Here is a 19,989-nt window from a genome sequence, read left to right as displayed (position 1 = left end):
CATATGATATTTATAATGTACATTTTTATTTCCTGCATGCAGTACCTTACACTTTTCTCTATTAAATGTCATTTGCCATGTGTCTGCCCAGTTCTGAATCTTGTCTAGATCATTTTGAATGACCTTTGCTGCTACAACAGTGTTTGCCACTCCTCCTACTTTTGTGTCGTCTACAAATTTAACAAGTTTGCTTACTATACCAGACTCTAAATCATTAATGTAGATTAGGAATAGCAGAGGACCTAATACTGATCCCTGTGGTACACCACTGGTTACCACACTCCATTCTGAGGTTTCTCCTCTAATCAGTACTTTCTGTTTTCTACATGTTAACCACTACCTAATCCATGTACATGTGTTTCCTTGAATTCCAACTGCGTTCAGTTTGAGAATTAATTCTTAATTAATTCTTAATTAATTCCCTAATTACAAAAACTAAACACACATGTATATGATAGAATGTTATAGGGATTTTAAATACAAATCTAGTAAGGGTTAAACTCTCTTTTTCTTCCTAATCACACGGTATAAATACAATATTAACTACAATTGTTTTTTCTGTTCTCTATATTTATCATCATTTATAATCATTAAAATATTTTATTTTTTTCTCATCTACAGATCCAACCAGCACCACCGCAACCAGTAAGTGTGTGTCTGTGGAAATCCTCTAGTCCCGTAGCAGAGGAGCTGTCAGAGGTTTTCCTAGAGTCATGTTAATAACTGTAGTCAGGTTACAATAAATGGTGCTGAAAACTCCTCTGATTTTATACCGGACCAGACGTGTGGGCAAATCAGGGGTATCGACACATCGCTTCTAAATGCTGGAGTGCTTTTGTAATAACTGATATATATATTTATACTGATATAAGCATGGGGAAATTAGTTGAAGTTGTCTTCTGATCAGTTGTGTAAATCTGTTTGAGAAATCTTCAAAAAGGGCCATGTTGAAAACCTACTCCCTCCTGGAAATTCCTGACTTGTATTCTTCATAGATTCGTTCTGAATTCTTTAAACCAGGGGTTCCCAAAGGGGTTGTGCAAATCAGGAGTATGGACACATCGCTTCTAAATGCCTCTGTAATACCTGATATATATATATATATATATATATATATATATATATATATATATATATATATATATATATATATATATAAACTTACACATCTACTTTGGGGGAAATGAATAATACACAGCAATCGAAGTTCATAAAAATTCCCTAACATACATTTTTTGCTTGTTTGGATCAAATCTGGACCCTCTCAAGAGAATTTCATTAATTACGTTGTTACGGTCATTATATGCTCACTGTCCCTTTAAAACAAATGGCGCCTGTAGTGAACAGTAGATTTGCCGTGCTGAAGGAAAATAACATGGAACCTCCTAAGAAAAGAAAGGGCGCTTCTTCTTAAATTATTATTTTGTCGTCTCCTATCGCTTTCCACGGGGGAAGATGCTCAAAGACTGTGATTTTAAGACGTGAAGGTACCATCCAGCTAATGTTAGATTACTTTATGCTGCTGAAGTAGCTAGCTAGCTTCTGTAATGTTAACAGAGAGTCTGCAAGAAACGTTACGGTTCAGGATACAGGCACTTTCTCTGTTGTAGATTTTATTTTATTATTTTAAGAGCAAAACCATATGCAGCTTCTTCACCATTGGGAAAATAAACTCTGTACAGTATTGTAGTTTTGGTGTTCAACTTGGATCTTTTGTTAGGGAAAGTACTAGTGTAGTAACAGTACCGGCTATAGTTTAAAATTGTTACTGTTACATTTCTTTTGGTACAGTGTTTCTTATTAAGACTACAGTTAGGCTAGCTAGGAGGATGCTTCAGTCTATTCCTCTCTCTGCTTCAGTATGTGTAAAGCATTCACAGGTATAGTGGCATGTTTGTGTTTTAAAAAGGTCTGGTATCTGGTTTGGTATCAGTGTGTATAGCTATATAGATTATTGGTTTATTCTCTATGAATGATAAGCTATATGTTTGTCTGTTTTAACTCCAGGTCATTGTACACCAGATTCTTGTAAATCCCACCTGGCAAAGTGTGTGGAGCTCTTGAATAACTACACCTGTCAGTGTGTGTTTGGATATTATTACAATGTCGACAAATGCTGGCAAGGTAAGGAAGAATTCTTTAGAAATGAAGTACAGTAAACTGAGAGGTAAAGAGCTGAAAGGAAAGACGTGACATTACAGTAATATCCAACATTGTAATTGTGTGTGAGATATTATCAACTGCACAACGCTTATTGACAGCTTTATTACTAGTGCCAGAGCTACATAGAGCACTTGCATGATTTATGTGCCTGCTCCATGCAGTTTTTATAACACACTAACTTTGCAACTACGTATTTCTGGCGGCCTGAGGCAGAATCGTTGTTTTGAAACTGGCTACGAAGATGCACGCAAAATTGAGATGGATATTTACAGCGGGAGGTGGTACATTGTAAAAAGCAGACAACGTTCAATTTCTTATTTTAAAAGTGTGTTTTTCAGAATTGATTGTAAGTATAGCGCATGTTTTATGTTTGCTTTACTCGTTATAAGGACAATTGTAGCACATCGCTGTGTAGTCCTCTTTAAGCCTACTTCCTTTGTTTTGTTTTACACACGTGAAGTAAACCGTGCCATGTTTGGGTGATTCGTGTTTCTCATCTTCATTTTTTAACACTGTAACACGCCATATTTGAACAACTACAGTATATATCATTGTTCCATATAAATGCACTTGAAGGCTTTTCGCTTATTGGCAACGAGAGGTTGTTAATAAGCGACATCTACTGTATGTCTTGGTCTTACAGTGTGTGTGTGTGTGTGTGTATATATATATATATATATATATATATATATATACACACACACACACACACACACTTCATTTCTTATTATAAGCATAATCTAATGTGTGTGTTTATTTTGAAGGAAAACCTTTCTCTGGAAATATGAAATATAACGTTGACATATCAGAAGGTGGCAAATCAAGCACAGATTTAAAAATGTATACAACAATCTACAATAACATTACGTCAATGGTGAGTGGTGGACATTGGTTTATGTTTTGAAATACTGTACCTACCATGCATTGTTTGTTTCTTTGCATAATGTTTCATGTCTATTACAGTTCTATTTAGCGTTCAATGGTACATCTGGCTACAGAGAGACAACTGTGTTGCAAATCAGGTACTGTGAATAAATTTGTATGTATCTAAATATAATGCATGATAATGATTGGCAGTGAATTGTTCTAGAGTGGCCATGATCCTATGGTAGAGATCCCTCTAAAGCTAACAGGACTCATTTCAAAAGCAACTTAATTATCAAGCAATACAACAGCCTATTAAATAATAGAAGCTAACTTTAATATGTGAACTTGTCTGGATCTTTATACCTGTTCCAAAATCCCAAACCAGTAAGTTTACTTGTATATGTTGATCTGTGTGGTGATACATTGATACTGTTCATTTACACACTTCTGTGCTTCTACTATAGTTACCAGTATCATTTGTTCTATGTATTGAAAATATGTGACTATAGGATAAGTTACCAGGGGTCCTGTTTACTGTATGTGCAGTGAGTGAGTCTCTGGCAGCTGCTTGTTACATTGGCACTGCAGCAGCCCCCCTGATATTTACAGAGACGGTAAGACATTACACTGCTGTCTAAATACTGAATTGTACTTTTTTTTTTTTTACAGAGGCAATAATGCAAGAAATATGTACAGTGTTCGAGAGAGTACAGCTGTGTCTGTCGAATTTGTAAATATATTTTCAATGGAGTCTGATGTCAACAAAAGTGAAGTTGATAAGAAAATCGGAGTATACTTGGAAGCAAATGGAATACAGGGATATACATGTGAGGGTTTTTTTCAGTGCATATTTGTAACAAAAGCAGAAAAATACTATAAAGATACTAATTCTATATTTCGAAATATAATGTTAATGTTGTTCCTCATTTTATTTTGTGCAAATGTATCCCTGACATAGGTTTTGTAATATAATAAAGCTACATTTCCCTATCGCAAGTCAGTTTCAGTTATAGTGGGCAAGACCACAGATCTGACATAGAGTTCTAACATTAGGTAACTGGTTGACAGGTCTGCAAATATTATTAATGTTTCTCAAGAATCAGAATCACAGGTGCTGCACATTTCTGTCCTTGGCTTCCCTGAAGGGTTGAAATGCACATGTATCCCTGTAGTACAGTGCACCTTCTGGTTATACATTGTAGCATATGTTATTAAGCATACGTTATTGAGAATATCAGAGTCTGGGATATAGAGGCAGGGAGCGTATGACACTGACCACCTTCTTGAAAAATAATGATTGTGATTTTCATGGGACCTACATGGGCATTGCAAGATCAAGAAATATAAACACAGTGCAGCATGCATGTTTCAGGATAACAATATAGGATTCTCACAGATTCAATTAATGTAATGCTCTGTCAACTTTTTTTCCTTAGTAATTAAAGGGTATATATAATTTGCTCCTATTCTGTGAAAAATAATGCAAACATTTTAGAGATAACTGTTCACTTTAATCTGACCTTTCTTTGTTTTTATTAGCTAAGAACAACTGTGACTATTTTAATTGTGATAGTACAACATCCACATGCAAAGAAGATGTTACACCAAATTGTCACTGCAGAGATGGATATTATAAAATAGACCTTCTTGACAAGTCATGCATAACTTCAACAGGTTGGTATTCATGAAGAACATGGTTTTTTTTTTTGCTTTTTGGTTTGGTTTTTTTTTTGGTGAGGGGGGGAGGGATAAATACCCCAAATGTTAATGCTCATTTAAATGCCTCTATGATCCATATTCAAAGCTTTAACTTCTTCAACACTGCAAAGCTGTATACTGGTAAATCTGGACAACTCTCATAGCTCTAAACTGCTCTAGCAGTAGAATAATAAAAGCAGGTTATTGAATTGGAGAGTGTAACGTAGTCTGGGGACAGGTGGGTTCTGCTTGTACCACTGCCTTAAATCACTTATCCAACTGTGATGAAACTTCCAAAAGACCTCCTTTCTCAAGTTATTTAGGTTATCAGAAGCTGTGGGTACAGTATTTGGAAATGCACTGTCTTTCTGTATGTAATATTTACATTGTTAAACACATCTGATAGTTATGATGAAACCTGAAAAATATTTAATTTAAACAGTTCATACTTTTCCATAACAGTTAATCTAACAAATGTGAACACGCACCAGAATTTAAACTACATGTTACACCTTTATTCTCGTATTTATTTAGATTTCATAGAATGGGATTGCATGCAATTTTGAAATGTTCCTAATGTTTTGTTTTAGATTTTGAAATGATCACTATTATAGTGGGTGTTGTATCAGCAGTTATTATACTGGGTTTGGCTGGAGGTCTCATAGCTGTGGCAATAAGGTATAGTAAAGCTTTCATTTCCAAAAATATACTTAACTCTACAGCAGCCTGGCTGTGTGGAACACAGAGCAACCCTTGCATGTATAGTAACTGAATTATTTTCTTGTTGTATTGTTATTTTATTGAGTATGGTCTGTTTAGGTCTCTTTGTTAGTGATACACTATTGAGATGTACCTATGCTGGCCCAGCCTGCAGGCACATTGTGAGTAAACTTAACAACACAGAGAACCTCATGGAACAATAGTCACCAAATATGAAAAGTTGTAACATTCCTGTTACTGCTTTGTTTAAAATGAAAATTTTCGAATTCTTTATTGATCACTGCATTTTTGACTATCGACCATATATATATCTTTTTTTATTATTTGTTTATTTAGCAGATGCCTTTATCCAAGGCGACTTACAGAGATTAGGGTGTGTGAACTGTGCATCAGCTGCAGAGTCACAGCATCTCACCCGAAAGACGGAGCACAAGGAGGTTAAGTGACTTGCTCAGGGTCTTTAACCACTAGACCACACAGCCTCCTATATATGCTATCACTATCACTGTTTGTATTGTGACTCATGATGGTCTCCGTTTGAAGCTGGTTTTTATATTTTGTAGGCGGAAAGGCTCTGAGGACAATAAGGATGATTATGAGGATACAGTTCTTGTCGCAAAAAAACCAAGCGCGATGTTTGGTCTCCAGAATCCAGCCATGGCTAACAGTCATGTTACCATCCCCTTTGCGTTCCCAAAGGTGCAAGCAGCTAGTGGCTGGAATCAGAGCAGCCAGGTAAAGAGGAATGGGCTGGATCCAGGCCCCCCTTCTAACCCACGACTGGGTAATGGTTACGATGATGATCAGGAGGAGGAGGATGACGTTCACGTAAGCAGAAATAAGGGAAGGATTGGAAACCGCAGCCAGACAAATCCATATAACAATCCCTACTCAACTGGGCCAGTGAAACAAACCTACCAAACCAAAACCAACGGGATGAAATATGGATCTCCTGCTGTTCCAAAAATGGATTATGATGATGATGATGATTATCATTATCGTGATATGAGAGTAAGTTTCTGAAACATGAGAGAGAGGCTTGGGATTGTTTTCAAGAAGTTAATATTAATTTCTATGAATGTATTTGTTGGCACACAAGTCCCCACTTGCAAAAATAGTTTCCAGCCAAAAATGATCTGCTTATATTAGCATAGCAACATTCTCTCCAGCCCATTTATTTACTTTTTACGCCAGTGAAGCCAATTCATCCTGCCATTACCACACTATAGAGTGACTTCATGCGCAACTATGTGTGCAAAAAAAGTTTTGAAGGTTGAGGGAACTGAATCTATTAGGCCTCCAACAAAGAAGGGTTAGCGGAGATTAGCTTGAACACTTTAGCACAGAGTACACAGACGGAAACTGAGTGGAGATAGACTTAGCACAGAAGGTTGGAGATGCAGACACAGAGTGTATGGGTAGGATAGGATTACAAAGCCACATTCTGAATTCTGAATCATTGGAGTTCCATCAGAACCGTGACAAAGCTCTGGAGTCAGTGAGCTCTTAAGAACTAGATTAGCATTGATGTTCCAAAGAGCCGCCTCTCATTTGCAAATCTTCTTATGTTGTATGTATTTCACTTTAGGGTTCATATGGCATGCAAATGAAGCCTTATAACAACGCAGCTCCAAGGGCAACACTGGACTACAGCTACCCTGGAAGCAGGAAATACTAAACACCAGCCCATCAGAACCTCAGTGTGACTGCATACAATACAGACATGCCAATGCTTTAGGAATACAGCTCCATGTTTTATTTTATCAGAAGATATGACCATGTCCACAATATACAATGTTATTTTATCATTAAGGATTAATTTACACTATTTTAACATGAACAGATAATTGAGCAGGATCACATTTATCTACTTGCTTTATCAAAGTTTAGAGGAACTGATTCATAGGAATGGTAAGGGGTAAAGTGTTAAAATACAAAATGAATGTACAAATTTAATATGATTAACTTTAAGCTTGGAAAATAACAGGTTGAAAATTTGGAATGATATTTATCAATCATACAAAAAATACAATTTTAACTGTTTGGCATTGTGTAAAAATAGATGGGTCAATGCACAATCTTGAGAATTATTAATTTTGTGTCGTGTTTAGAACCAATCAAATGACTTGCCTGTTGTAAGTGTTCATATTTTTGCAGTGTTTAAAAATAATAAACCCTTGCCACCATGATGTGCTTGTACTTTGTCTCATTAACTGTCGAGACTAGGGGGGGGGTGCAGGACTCAAATGTATTCAGCCCTCACTGCACCTGGACCTGGAACTTATCCAATTATACAGAAACAAAAAGGGGCGTTTGGATGTGCACAACAGGTTTAAATGGTAATGTGGCAGGCTGGTGAGCGGATAGAGGCCCAGAGACAGTCTGCAGTTCAAAAAATATATACTTTTATTATAAACAAACACAAAATAAAAGTGCACAAGGGCAAAATAAAGGGATTTAAACACAAAAAAACTTGCAAAAATAAAGGTTTCCAGGCTGGTCAATGCCTTCACTGGAACAAACACCCACAAACACCCACAAACACCCACAAACACCCACAAACACCCACAAACACCCACAAACACCCACAAACACCCACAAACACCCACAAACACCCACAAACACCCACAAACACCCACAAACACCCACAAACACCCACAAACACCCACAAACACCCACCTGCTTCCTCAGCTCCCTCCTCCTCAATGAGAAGCAGAGGCCTCCTTTTATGTCAGGTGGCTGGGCGCTGATTGATCATTAATTAACCTAATCAACCCCAGCCACCTGAACATAATAAACCCAGGCAGGCAGGGGAAATTAACCCCATCCCTGCCAATTTAAAAAGGGCAGAGCTTTGCTCTGCCACAGGTAAAAAAATTAAAATAAAAAGAATCACTCATTTCAGATTTTTTAATCATTTAAACATTTTCTGTACATCCACACTGCAGTTATACCTTCTATCTATATATAGAAAATGTCAAAATGTTTCTTCATGCTGAGAAATAAAGGCTTGACTTGGAAAGCTGCTATTGTCAAATAGATACATTCTGATATTCAATCAACCATTGATATTCAATCAAATGGCATCACAGACTCCGATTAGCATTAACGGTGGCATACCTTACCCAAGGTGACAAGCCAGTCCAAGATCCCTACTACCCATGAAACAATCAGTATGTGTCCACTAGATGGCGCATAAACTCGAGTTTTTCAGACAAGAAAGTACCTCTGAGTCTACTGGTAGAACACAGATTTCAATAGCTTTAAGAACTTTACTCAGAGTAACAGTACGTGTAGGGTGATTTGTTTAAACTAAATGAATACTTATCAATATAATTAATAAAATAAAGTTGTGGTTGCAGATGAGTCCAAATGCAAGGTGTGTTTGCTAAAATATTTTGGAAATTTGCTCAAATATACCGTAGCATGATAAATTGTGTTAGGAAAATTGATAAGACAATATTTAAGTCTTGTGTGTGGTAACAGATTTTCGGTCTTACAAAGTATCTGAACACAAATAACCTATAAGGGTTCTTAATAACCTGACATATGACCGCGAGACAGCTGATTACGGGTTCATCTGATCCATTTATACCTACCAGAATAATCCACGTTACGTTACCGGTGCACTGTTATTTTGTGGTACGAGTTAAAAAGTGGTACACGGCGTACTGCGCGTGAAAGGGCATGTGCATATGATTTTAGTTCAGAAAACATGGAAACGCCTGTCGGAAGCGAGGGGGGCGTACTGAGTTTAGCTGTTAAAGTTATTTTTAATATTTTTTGTCACAATTCAGCAAATGTGTGTGACTTTAACTGATGAGCAACAACTGTGATTATCTTAAATTGCAAATGTTTACGATTTTGTGCGTAAACAACAGTTTGTATCACTTTCTGACCCTACCTGTATATTTAGCTACATCAACCGGGATTACCTGGGATAACCACACACAGGGATGAAGCAATCCAGGAAAATGATTAAATAAATAAATAAATAAATAGTAATCAGTTTATACTATATCAAACCAACCCCTAAAGTATACAAGCAGTCCCAATTATTACAATTTTTCTTATGCTTTTCGTATAGCTGTTTAAGACAACTTCGGGGCACACGTTTCAACTATGATTCATTCTATCTGAACTGGCAGTACAGGGACCCATCCTCCCCCCTCCCCTGCAAAATGGGCGGAGATTTCGAATTCCTACTGTGCGCTTGTCCGAGAAACCTTTGGTGTGCGGCTGTGAGAGGGAGAGGGAGAGGGAGAAAAAACTAAAGCATACTTGCAATGTCAGTGTGTTTAGAAGTAAAGGAGACAAATACTGACGGGCTCGTCGACTAGTGCACTTTTTGACCAAATTAAAAGTAAAAAAGTATATATTTATGTACAATATCCGAAGCAAAGGATTACTTCAAGAAGAAAACGTATTCAGCCGGCTGCGCTTGCTTTGATGGCTTATTCACGTTGGTGACACAGCGGTTTGCAGCTTTGTTTTCTAGAGTTGCTGGCATTATATGATGAGTTCCACTGGATACTTTGCCAGAGAAAGACAAGTGATCAAGTGTACCCACCGCCAACCCAGGCATCTCTGAACGCCAGCCTTAACTTTCAAGGAACTGCACAAGCAATCATGTTGGAAAGCAAAAATTTATCTCATGTTGTATTAGTTACCTATTTGGTTTTGGAATTATTGATCCAGAATGTTAAAGGTAAGACGGCGCTGGGCTAGAAGAAGAAAAAAAAAAAAAAACTTTCGTTTCTTGAATAATGCAGTTCGCTAGTTAAACTGGAGTTTGAACGCAGTCGTCTCACAGTCTTTTAGAATATCTTATTTTGGTTAGCTGTATTGTTATGCAGCTGGCAGAATGATGTCTACACGGCAAGGGCCACAGTAATGGTTATGTACTGCTTCCCTGCTAGTGCTGTATAAGCAAAAACAAGCCCGAAGCCGGCTGCGTCAGTCACAACGTGTGATGACGGAGTGTTTGTATCTGAACCTTTGAAGCTGGTTTCACAATTCTCACACTATTAAGGATTATCTTACCTGAATCAACATGAGGTAGTCCAAAGCTTATCCGGGTCTGTGAAACCAGCCATTGAACTGTTGTTTTGTTTTTTTTTTTTCCTTTTTAATTAACATGATCAGTATTAATGACGTGAAACTGTTACCAGTCACATGAAGTTTGTGTAATCTATGACTAGTCTGTACAGGCTGTAAGATTGTAAAAATGATAATAGTTATACAAAAAAATGCTGTAAGCTTATTTATTTATTTATTTATTTTAATGTATTACAAGTCACACACCCTTTTGCTTTGTCTGAAAGGTCTTAATATTTGCATGAGTGGCAGTGCTACCTCCTGTGAAGGATGCCTTCTCATCCACCCAGTCTGTGCCTGGTGTGCGCAAGAGGTATGACCCTGCTTCTGTTTTTAACGTTTTCTTTTAACATTGAAACAGGTAAATTAAAATAGATGGTGTATACATATTACATGCATACATAGTCTTGCCTAGCAAAGCAACCTTCCTCACTTTTCGGGTCTGTTTATTCTGCTGCCATCAAACTATTCATTTACAATCAGACTCCCACTGCATAGCAGTTTGATCCATTACTGCTTTTACTCCAATAAGACACTCCTGAGCTTGGTACCTATATGCACTGTGGCTAATCAAGCTGTATGCAGTCAGTCTTATTTTCATCTTGATATGGTGAACTGCAGTGACTGGTAGCAGATCTGTCTGATCCTCCCTGCTCTCAGATCAAGTGCTTGGACCACATTTGTTTTGTCAAACATCCCTTAAAGAACAGCTTATTATTGTCAGCAGTGCAGTCAAATAAAATCCTCCTGCCTCTCGCCTACAAACCCACAAACCCCAAGTAGCTAATATTTCCTTTCAAAAGGAGCCTGAAGGAATAAAAAAAAAAATGAAGTATGATTCCATGCTGGAAAAAATGTTTTTTTAGCATATAAATCATACCATAAAAGAAGGAAGAATATTAGTGCGTACTGTAAATATAAAGGAACCTCTTGAGGAGATGGAAAGTGAATTGAGTGATTTACTTTCACACTCTTTACTACTGCCCCACTTTTTATTTTTGTTGCATGTTTATTTCTGTTTTCATTCATTCGTGCAGTCAGGGGAACTCAGTCTTGTTTTCATCAGAGTCCAGTGAATGTTTAGAAGTGTGAAAGCGGCTCCCTTTTCTTCTTCCATTCCTAGGAATTCGGCAGTAGCAGGACAGTCACATCAAGATGCGACTACAGGGAAAGCCTGTTGAAGAGGGGCTGTGAGAAGCACTTTATCCACAGTCCTGGAAGCAGCATGGCGGTGCTCAAGAATACGCCTTTAAGTTCCAAGGGCTCAGCTCCCACCCAGTACGATGTTATTCAGATAATGCCTCAGAAGATTGCTCTCAGCCTGAGACCTGGTAAGGTGCAGGGTCATGGGGATGTGGAATAGTAGTTTTAATCTGTGCTTTAGGGTGGAAAGAAATACGCAGTGTAGGTACCCGGTATAGTACGATACGTTTAGTTTAGTGTCATAGCTTCCAAAGGTACAGGGATACATAGTCTCAACAGAGAACTGATCCTCTTCCAAAAAAGAAAAAGGATCTAATGTCAGAGTGTGGGCTCCATAGGAACAGGTCTTTATATTCATCTGGTTTGACATTGTGAAAGTGCCTGCTTGGATACAATCAATTTGTTAAACAGGGACACAATAAAATCAATTGGATCCAACCCCCTCTTCATATAAAAAACAGCCATGCTACTGCTGAAATCAATGAGTGGTCATCCTACTGGCACTGAACTGGTGGCTACTGTCTGAGAGACCAGCTGTACTGCAATGTTCAATATCCTTTATTCAAAATAACCATGCCATACCCCCTTGAGGTCTGTAAACAATTGTAAATATGGAAAGACTTAGTGACTCATTAGACGCTGTAGACCTGCACACCTGCACACCTGGTATAACATGCAGTAATATAAGTGCACTGTGATGTCTGATCATTTTCCATAACTGTGTGTCATGTGGAATTGGATTGGAAATGCCATTATAGACATGAATATATTCATTATGTGTATAAACAGCTAAATCTTAGCCCCTGGAGGAACGGCAGTGAACTGATAGAACTGACGCTGGAAACCACTTGCTTGCCGCTTTGAGACTGTAATAGGAGTTCCTCTTTGTTCCCTTTGCGGTAGGTGACCAGACCTCTTTTGGGGTGCAGGTGCGGCAGGTGGAGGACTATCCCGTGGATCTCTACTACCTGATGGACCTCTCCCTCTCCATGAAGGACGACCTGGACACTATCCGCAACTTGGGCACCAAACTGGCGGAAGAAATGAAAAAACTCACCAGCAATTTTCGTCTGGGCTTTGGCTCGTTCGTGGACAAAAATATATCGCCGTTCTCCTACACAGCGGCAAAGTATCGGAACAACCCCTGCAATGGGTGAGTGAGCAGGCTGGAGCCGTGCCTGTTTTTCAATTACAATTCCTTTTTAATCAATTCCAACACTGATCAAAATTGCAGTTGGCAGTGTTCTGTGAAAATGAGCTTCTCACTGGCAACAAATTACTTAAATTGAAGTCACTGTTAGTCAATTAAATTGATTCCAAATGAAAGCAGTTGCACAATCACAGCAATTTTCTCTCTAAAATATCAGCTCCAATTCCTTTTCCTTTGAAGGAATTAGAATTTGAATTGGGAATTGATTTTTAAAAAGGAAATGGAATTGGACTTGACCCAACCCTGTGAATGAGGCACTTTCCTTTGCACAGCTTAATGGACAAATGTTTCACTGTGTAAATGCTTCAACTTGTTATATTAGGGAGCATTTAATCTACTTTGTAAGTAAGATTTTAAAAAGTGAAAGTTTAAAGGGGAGATTTTTTTTTTTTTGAGTAGGTGTGTAAACATTGTAGATCTGAGATCTGTGTAAATGTATTGCTCCAATTCGATGGGGTGAGACAGCGTCAGTGTTTGGCACCATTGCATTTGAGTCCTCATGGTTCAGCCTGCTTTTAGAATGCTTTATGGGACTATCTGGTCACAGTAAGACCCAGAGGAACCTGCTTCTAGAGAGAAAGGAGTCTCATCATAGGATCAGTGAGCTGTTCATCATAGAGAATTGCTTCCCATACTGGATTTGGGGCTGTAGTTGCCCTGCTTTAGCGTTCAGACTTGAGCGTTCAGGTCATCCGTTTATTGGAAGGATTCAGGTCAGCTACTTTGCCGTCACAAACACAGTAAAGTATCAAGTTGGAGCTGATAATTATTATAAACACAGCTGTGTTCATCCTGCTCAGGGCTGTAACTATCCGGGCAAGGAGAAATAGCCTTCAGCATTCCTGTCTGTTTCATTGTTGCAGACGCTAAGGACTGTTGCTCCTCATCCTAAAAGCACCACAATATAGAGTTGGTCCAAGCAGAAGTATTAAGGAAGAGTCCAGGGATGACACTCGGAGTCCCAGTTTGGTGCAGGTAGTAATGTGGGCTAGTCCTGCTAGGCTGCTGGCACATGTTTATTTATGCATGTAAATGTACTGTGGAGCATGTCCATCAGCTTAGGGGAGAGTGTTAAATCAAGATGTGCCAAAGGTTGTCCGCTATTAAAAACTTCATTAAAATTGTTATTGTTTACTACTGTTAGCCATCAGACATTGGATTATACAACTAAACCTTCACTGCGCCTGGATTACACTGTGTAACACATTTTTTTTTGTTCCTGGGTAATAAGTGTTATTTCCTAATTGCTTATGCCTCAAAAGTATAGAAAATGGCTATTATTCCCCACAAACTTTGCTTTTGTGACCAGGACAGTGATATTTCAAAATATCACTATTTCCAATGAGAAAACGGGCGCTTTTGTGTCTTTTCGTTCACATAAAGTCAGAAAAAAACAACATATGAATTCAAATTAACATGTATTTATACTAAAGTAATACAAAAATGACTACAAAAGATTTAGAAGTGAGTAGTTTTTCGAGATTTACGATTATACAGTAAATACAGTATAATCGTAAATCTCAAAAAACTACTCACTCGGCCATTGAAAGGTTTTCTCGCCTTTTTCCAGAGAAAAAACGACTGTGCTTTATGTCTATTTGATGATGTCGGACTGGAAAGGGAAAATTGTAATTTCGGACCTGGTTCGACATAGGACCGCAAGGGGATAATATCTGTCAGAGTGGTCTCTCCCTGACTGATCACTGACCACGGTAACAGTTACAGGTAGACCACTACAGAGGATGTTAATGCTATTTTAATATCTGATTAATTGTATTTTGACTACCATTGCCAAGTCATCATTTTTCAAGTCTAATCTTGGACTGTTGTGTGTTGAGTGTCTTTCTAAGAAATTCCTTTCAGACAAAGAGCATAAAAAGCTGTCTGTAGTTTTATTTGCACATTGGTTTGTAGGGAGGAAGGCAGTGAAATGTATGTCTACCAAGACAATAACATAAGGCCATCGTAAAGTTCTTGAGTGCATTTTGTTTCCCAGCCTAGTCCTTTAATTATATCATACTCTGACTGAACAGTTTAACCGGGATGAATTTGAGTGTAATAAACAACGACCCTGAATGTCGCTGCCCTCTGATGTGATTACCTCAGTGTAACCCACCCCCTGTCATAACGAACATGTCTTCTCACATTCCAAACTTCAGTGCCAGGAGTTCAATTAATACTGAGTGAAAACGCACTGACCTGCAGCTTTTGTGTGTGTTGTTTTTTTTGTCTCCTGCAGATACAAGCTGTTCCCCAACTGCGTCCCGTCTTTTGGGTTCCGCCACCTCCTCTCCCTGACTGACAAAGTGGACCGGTTCAACGAGGAAGTGCAGAAGCAGCTGGTATCTCGGAACAGGGATGCTCCTGAGGGGGGGTTTGACGCCATCCTCCAGGCCGTAGTGTGCAAGGTGAGGCAGTCTGTTGCACCGCCTAGCCATTCTAGCACACCCATGCAATGCAGCTTGAGAAATATTTACCATGATTTGTATGTATGTTCATACTGTATATATATGTATTATACTTTATTTTGTAAAATATGCTGTTTATACATCTATATTGCAAACAGCAGGTAAAATGTCTCAATCAGTGGATGAGCTATTACGACTGTATTCATAAAGAGTTGCATATATATTCATGCTAATGCCTAGTCCAATTTTTTAGGGTTAGCACTTTTTTGTTAGTCTAAGGTAAGCACTGCCCCACCAAGAAGGCAACCTCTCTATTCCATCTTTGCTGGAAGCTGTTTATTTGCGACTCACACTTGCCGTCTCTGGAGTGTTTGCTGTCTAGTGTGCCATGCCACAGTGGCTGATGTGTACTGTTTTTGTACAGTAGGTGATCGTTAGAGAAAATATATATAATTAGAACTGCAAAGGTGTTCATTGAAACGTTCGCCAAAAGCAACTAATTGCAGGATCCTTTTCTGAAATGTGTTTGTTGATCGCCTCAGTCACATGTCAGGATGTTCTCACAAATCACATGGTGGTTTTTTGAAATTGAGCTGCGCATTTCAACAGAACCATTCAAGATAACAGCCATCCTGACTGTTGCGTTGTTGCAAACCCTGAGGACTATTGCTCTTCATCCTAAAAGTACCACAATATCAGTGCAAGAGAAGTATTACGCACGTATCAAAAAATGTCACTTGTTTTTAAAAAATGTATATTTGGAACTTTCAATTCCAACTTCGTGCAGTGACACATACAGACACAAGCTGAAAAGCGACTATTTTTTTTTTTTTTCCCCACTAGTACCATTCACGATAACAACCAAAAGCTATTCTTGCATTGCAGACAATATTCTTCCAGTAGCAGGTGTGACCTCTAATGACAGTATGCTTCTGTCATAGTATAGGTCCAAAACTGTTGAAAGCCGAAGTTTGATTGAAACAGTGCTGTGTTTGACAATGTACACAAAGAGTCAATACAAAACAACAAACAGTGACGTACATTAAGTGCCCTGCGTCTCTGGCGCTATACATACGTGAAAAAAAAAAAACTGTAGAACTTTGTTTGTTTTATGTGTGCTAAGACATTCTTATGAATGTAACTTGTTGGAGTCAGAGTCTGGGACTATAAGATGTCCTTCAGTCTTTAAATATGTTCTTATGTCACACTTGCTTTTATTTAGAGAACCTCTTATCCAATTGTGATAAAATTGTATATACAGCAATCAAGTGGTCTGGCTAGTGAAGTACATTACCTTCTTTCTGTATATCCTCTGAATAACACATTTTTGAAGTGCATTATAACCAAGCCGGTAGAAGTGTCATGTATTAAATAATAATAATTTGGTGCAGCTGAGACTTTCTGCAGTATGCGCAATCACTGTAGGTTGTAAAAGAAAAACATGCTTTTGGAAGAACTGTTTGTGATGATTCAGCTGGTGTCTGTAAACGGTTACAGCTCCGGTCCTGTGCCTGCACATGCATGCCGCTGTTTTTCAGCACACTGTGACATGGCTCTTTGTAGTGCGCCATATGGTTTTGTTTGTGGAAGAGATCCATTTGTATGTTTCCCATTGATTTATGATGGAAGCAAACTGTCCAAAGTCCAAGGCTTGGCTCTAGCTTTCCTGAACATGACCCTATTTGACCCCTGCAGGACAAGATTGGCTGGAGGAAGGAGGCGTTCCACTTGCTGGTCTTCACCACGGATGACGTTCCACACCTCGCACTGGACGGCAGGCTGGGCGGAGTGGTCCAGCCACACGACGGGCAGTGTCACCTGAACGAGAAGAATGAGTACAGCGGCTCCACAAAAATGGTGAGGGACTGTAGCTTGGCTTTGCTGTGTTGTGTTGTGTTGTGTGTTAGCTGAGATGCTGTTGCAGGTTTTCTCCATATATTAGGTGAACAAGGCCTGTTGAATGTGGGTTTGAAGAATGGCTGGCTTAGGGAACCCCAATGTGTTGTGTGGCTGTTTAGGCTTCTGGATGGAAACATTGATGCCCTTCCTAACAGAGTCATAAGATGAGTTCCAGAAGTTCTAGTAATAGGGTTTATTTCTTTCTGGAAGGAATTGAATGCACAAGGGAAAGGCAGATACTGTAAATACTGTAATCACTGTGTAGAGCGACGACTCCCCTCCCTAATTGCCTTCATAGGAAAAGCAATGTCCCTGAGCTACAATGGGAAGGATGGGTGTATTTGTTATTTATTTTTTCCTCTGCAGGATTATCCATCACTTGCACTCCTGGGGGAAAAACTGGCAGAAAACAACATCTATCTCATCTTCGCTGTGACAAAAAGGCTGTATGTGATTTACAAGGTAAGACCCTAAGTGGCTTGGGGGTGTCAGCCAGTGAGAGGTTACTGTAAGGCATTCAGTATGAAAACAAACCAGTGTATTGGTACCGCTGGTACACATTTCGTGTTTTTGTGTTGGTTTGTTTTTGGCCCATGCATTTTTTTAGTCCTGAGACATGAGTGGAATAATGACGTTTATTGGTTTTGTTTGATTTTGTTCCCCCTTTGAAAAGAACTTTACTGCACTGATACCAGGGACAACTGTGGAAATTCTTGACCAGGACTCCAAGAACATAATACAGCTGATCATCAATGCCTATAATGTAAGTCTGTTTATCAAACCAGACCATGGAATATAAACTTTGGAATTCTCCAATTAAGAGCCGTTTTACATGTGTAGCATGTGTTACGATAGGACTTCTTATTATATTTAGTGATACTGAGAACGGGGTTAATAACTTGCCAGGATGGCCCATTTAGAGCTAAAGCACAATTCTATTGAGTTCCACTGCTTTGTACGTAAAGATAACCCTGTGTCTTAACGCATGTTGGTGTCGCTTTACTAAAGCAAGTGTAAATGCTCTTGCATTCTATTAACTTGGTAATACAGATTAACTCATTTTTATATCACCTCGCTTAATATCATACCTTGTCACGATCTTTCAGAAACCACTCGCCATGCACCGTAGGTTCTTTGAGAAATTACCTCTCTTAATGTCAGCTCAAAATCCCACTTATTGTCACGTTTTGTGCAGCCTGACCAATGCAATGTGGCCGGGTTTTACTAAGTAACCACAGGATACAATTAATTTCCAGTGCAACTAACAACCAATAATCATCTCGGCTGATAAACTGTCATTTTGTGCACCTGTCAAATGCTGCGTGGGCGGTCTTAACGGGATAAAGTTCAGTTTCAAAACGCCAACGTCACCACGTTTTTCTTTCTGCACACTAAAAAAAATCAACATCTAATTGATAGCTCTCATCAGTTGACAATTCATGCCTTTTTTTAGATAATGACACAAACTGTTTTGTTCCCGTTAATGACACAATATGTATTTGTCCTGCATTTGCATTTGTTTAAATGTAAAGAACGACTGAATGTTCAGTATTAAAGCAATGATCTTTAATTCGCCCTTAATTTTCTTTCTTTTTTTCTCGTAATGTGCTCTCATAGGCAAACATGAAACCCGGTTTATATCTCAAATTATGCTTGTGTGGCAATCATGATATAAAGCAGCTTCATCTGTAAATTGAATTAGAGATTTGTTAGTAATTACCTTTTAATTTTAGGATTTATTAATACAGCAGTTAAAAATGATTAAAGTTACAGCAATAAAAAACAAATACTGCATGTTTGGAATATTTTATAACAAGATTTTTTTTTTTTTTTAATCGTAATTAATGCTTGGGTAACAAAGCATTACAACAGACAGTTACAGCACAAAGACCCAACTGTAATAAGCAATTAGTGAGGTCCGTCTCACTGCCGTTCAATATAGATATACAGTAGTAGATTGGATTTAACTTTCCTCTCTCTGGCCATTGAAAGGGCTGGTCTGTCACAGAGGAGTACAACATGAAAGGGTTATTGGAGAGAGTAGCAGATTGAGTAAAGGAGTGGGATTCACAATCTGCCGTCCTATGCCTGGCTAGCAGACTGCTCTTGTACAAACATGCTGCCTTGCAGTCTTAGTCTAAAGCAGAAGCCGCACAAAGCTTGTGTTGTACCCTGCCTGGGTCACAGCGTTAGCAGACCATGTGGGTTTCCACTTATTATTTAAAGACTGAAGGCTTTGTGGGTTAAATGGCACAAGTTGTACTGATGCATCACCATTTTGATATGTGGCTCCTGTGTTTATACTGATGCAGTTTCAAGTCCTGGGAAATTGAGATGGGAGTTAGAACATAATATTTGGCAAGAATGTTTGTTTTGTGGTGTTGCTGCTGCTGCTGCTGCTGCTGCTGCTGCTTCTGTCTAATGGAGGGGGAAAAAGGCTGCTTTAGTTATTTGGTCAAGTAAGAAATTACCCAATGTGCTGCTTGCAGTACCAGATATTTCTGCAGGACTCAGGTTTGCTGATGTATCTTTGCTGTGGCCCTAACCTGCAGCTCATATGCTAGCCTGCAGTACACAAGATGTGAACCTTGTGAAAGTCCCAGTGGAAGTGTACCCCCAGACAGGAAATGTCTTCCAGCACTGCCTGTGCTTGGTACACTCAAACCGGGGTACTGTTTGACTCGGGACCTCGGATTGAGAACTGAATTGAAACAGAAGGGTCGA

The 19,989-nt window shown here is 38.8% G+C and overlaps 2 protein-coding genes across 2 annotated transcripts in view; both read left to right on the top strand.

Moving 5' to 3' along the window:
* Nucleotides 1–1,356: 1,356 nt before the first annotated feature.
* Nucleotides 1,357–7,628, top strand: LOC121323383. Its single transcript, XM_041264418.1, has 9 exons — nucleotides 1,357–1,487; nucleotides 2,008–2,124; nucleotides 2,928–3,037; nucleotides 3,127–3,185; nucleotides 3,700–3,857; nucleotides 4,570–4,704; nucleotides 5,319–5,406; nucleotides 6,012–6,459; nucleotides 7,037–7,628. Exons 3-9 carry the CDS (start codon nucleotides 2,948–2,950, stop codon nucleotides 7,124–7,126), a joined length of 1,068 nt encoding a protein of 355 aa, XP_041120352.1. The 5' UTR covers nucleotides 1,357–1,487; nucleotides 2,008–2,124; nucleotides 2,928–2,947; the 3' UTR covers nucleotides 7,127–7,628.
* Nucleotides 7,629–9,662: 2,034 nt separating this feature from the next.
* LOC121322926 (integrin beta-5-like) overlaps nucleotides 9,663–19,989 on the top strand; it is a 45,682-nt gene continuing 35,355 nt past the window's right edge. The window contains exons 1-8 of the mRNA XM_041263549.1: nucleotides 9,663–10,156; nucleotides 10,773–10,858; nucleotides 11,669–11,876; nucleotides 12,652–12,901; nucleotides 15,198–15,366; nucleotides 17,062–17,223; nucleotides 17,632–17,727; nucleotides 17,939–18,028. Of these exons, the coding sequence (XP_041119483.1) occupies nucleotides 10,078–10,156; nucleotides 10,773–10,858; nucleotides 11,669–11,876; nucleotides 12,652–12,901; nucleotides 15,198–15,366; nucleotides 17,062–17,223; nucleotides 17,632–17,727; nucleotides 17,939–18,028 (1,140 nt within the window). The 5' untranslated portion in view covers nucleotides 9,663–10,077. The remainder of the gene's footprint in view (nucleotides 10,157–10,772; nucleotides 10,859–11,668; nucleotides 11,877–12,651; nucleotides 12,902–15,197; nucleotides 15,367–17,061; nucleotides 17,224–17,631; nucleotides 17,728–17,938; nucleotides 18,029–19,989) is intronic.

This window comes from Polyodon spathula, chromosome 11 (assembly GCF_017654505.1).
Source record: "Polyodon spathula isolate WHYD16114869_AA chromosome 11, ASM1765450v1, whole genome shotgun sequence".
Lineage (NCBI taxonomy): Eukaryota > Metazoa > Chordata > Actinopteri > Acipenseriformes > Polyodontidae > Polyodon > Polyodon spathula.
This window is presented reverse-complemented; position numbering and strand designations above follow the sequence as displayed.

Bases quoted from the DNA above. Each gene is read 5' to 3' on its own strand.
- LOC121323383 (XM_041264418.1), top strand. From the start codon at position 2,948: ATGAAATATAACGTTGACATATCAGAAGGTGGCAAATCAAGCACAGAT. The intron at 3,186-3,699 runs GTACTGTGAATA...TTTTTTTTACAG, and splicing joins ACAACTGTGTTGCAAATCAG to AGGCAATAATGCAAGAAATA. The intron at 6,460-7,036 runs GTAAGTTTCTGA...ATTTCACTTTAG, and splicing joins ATCATTATCGTGATATGAGA to GGTTCATATGGCATGCAAAT.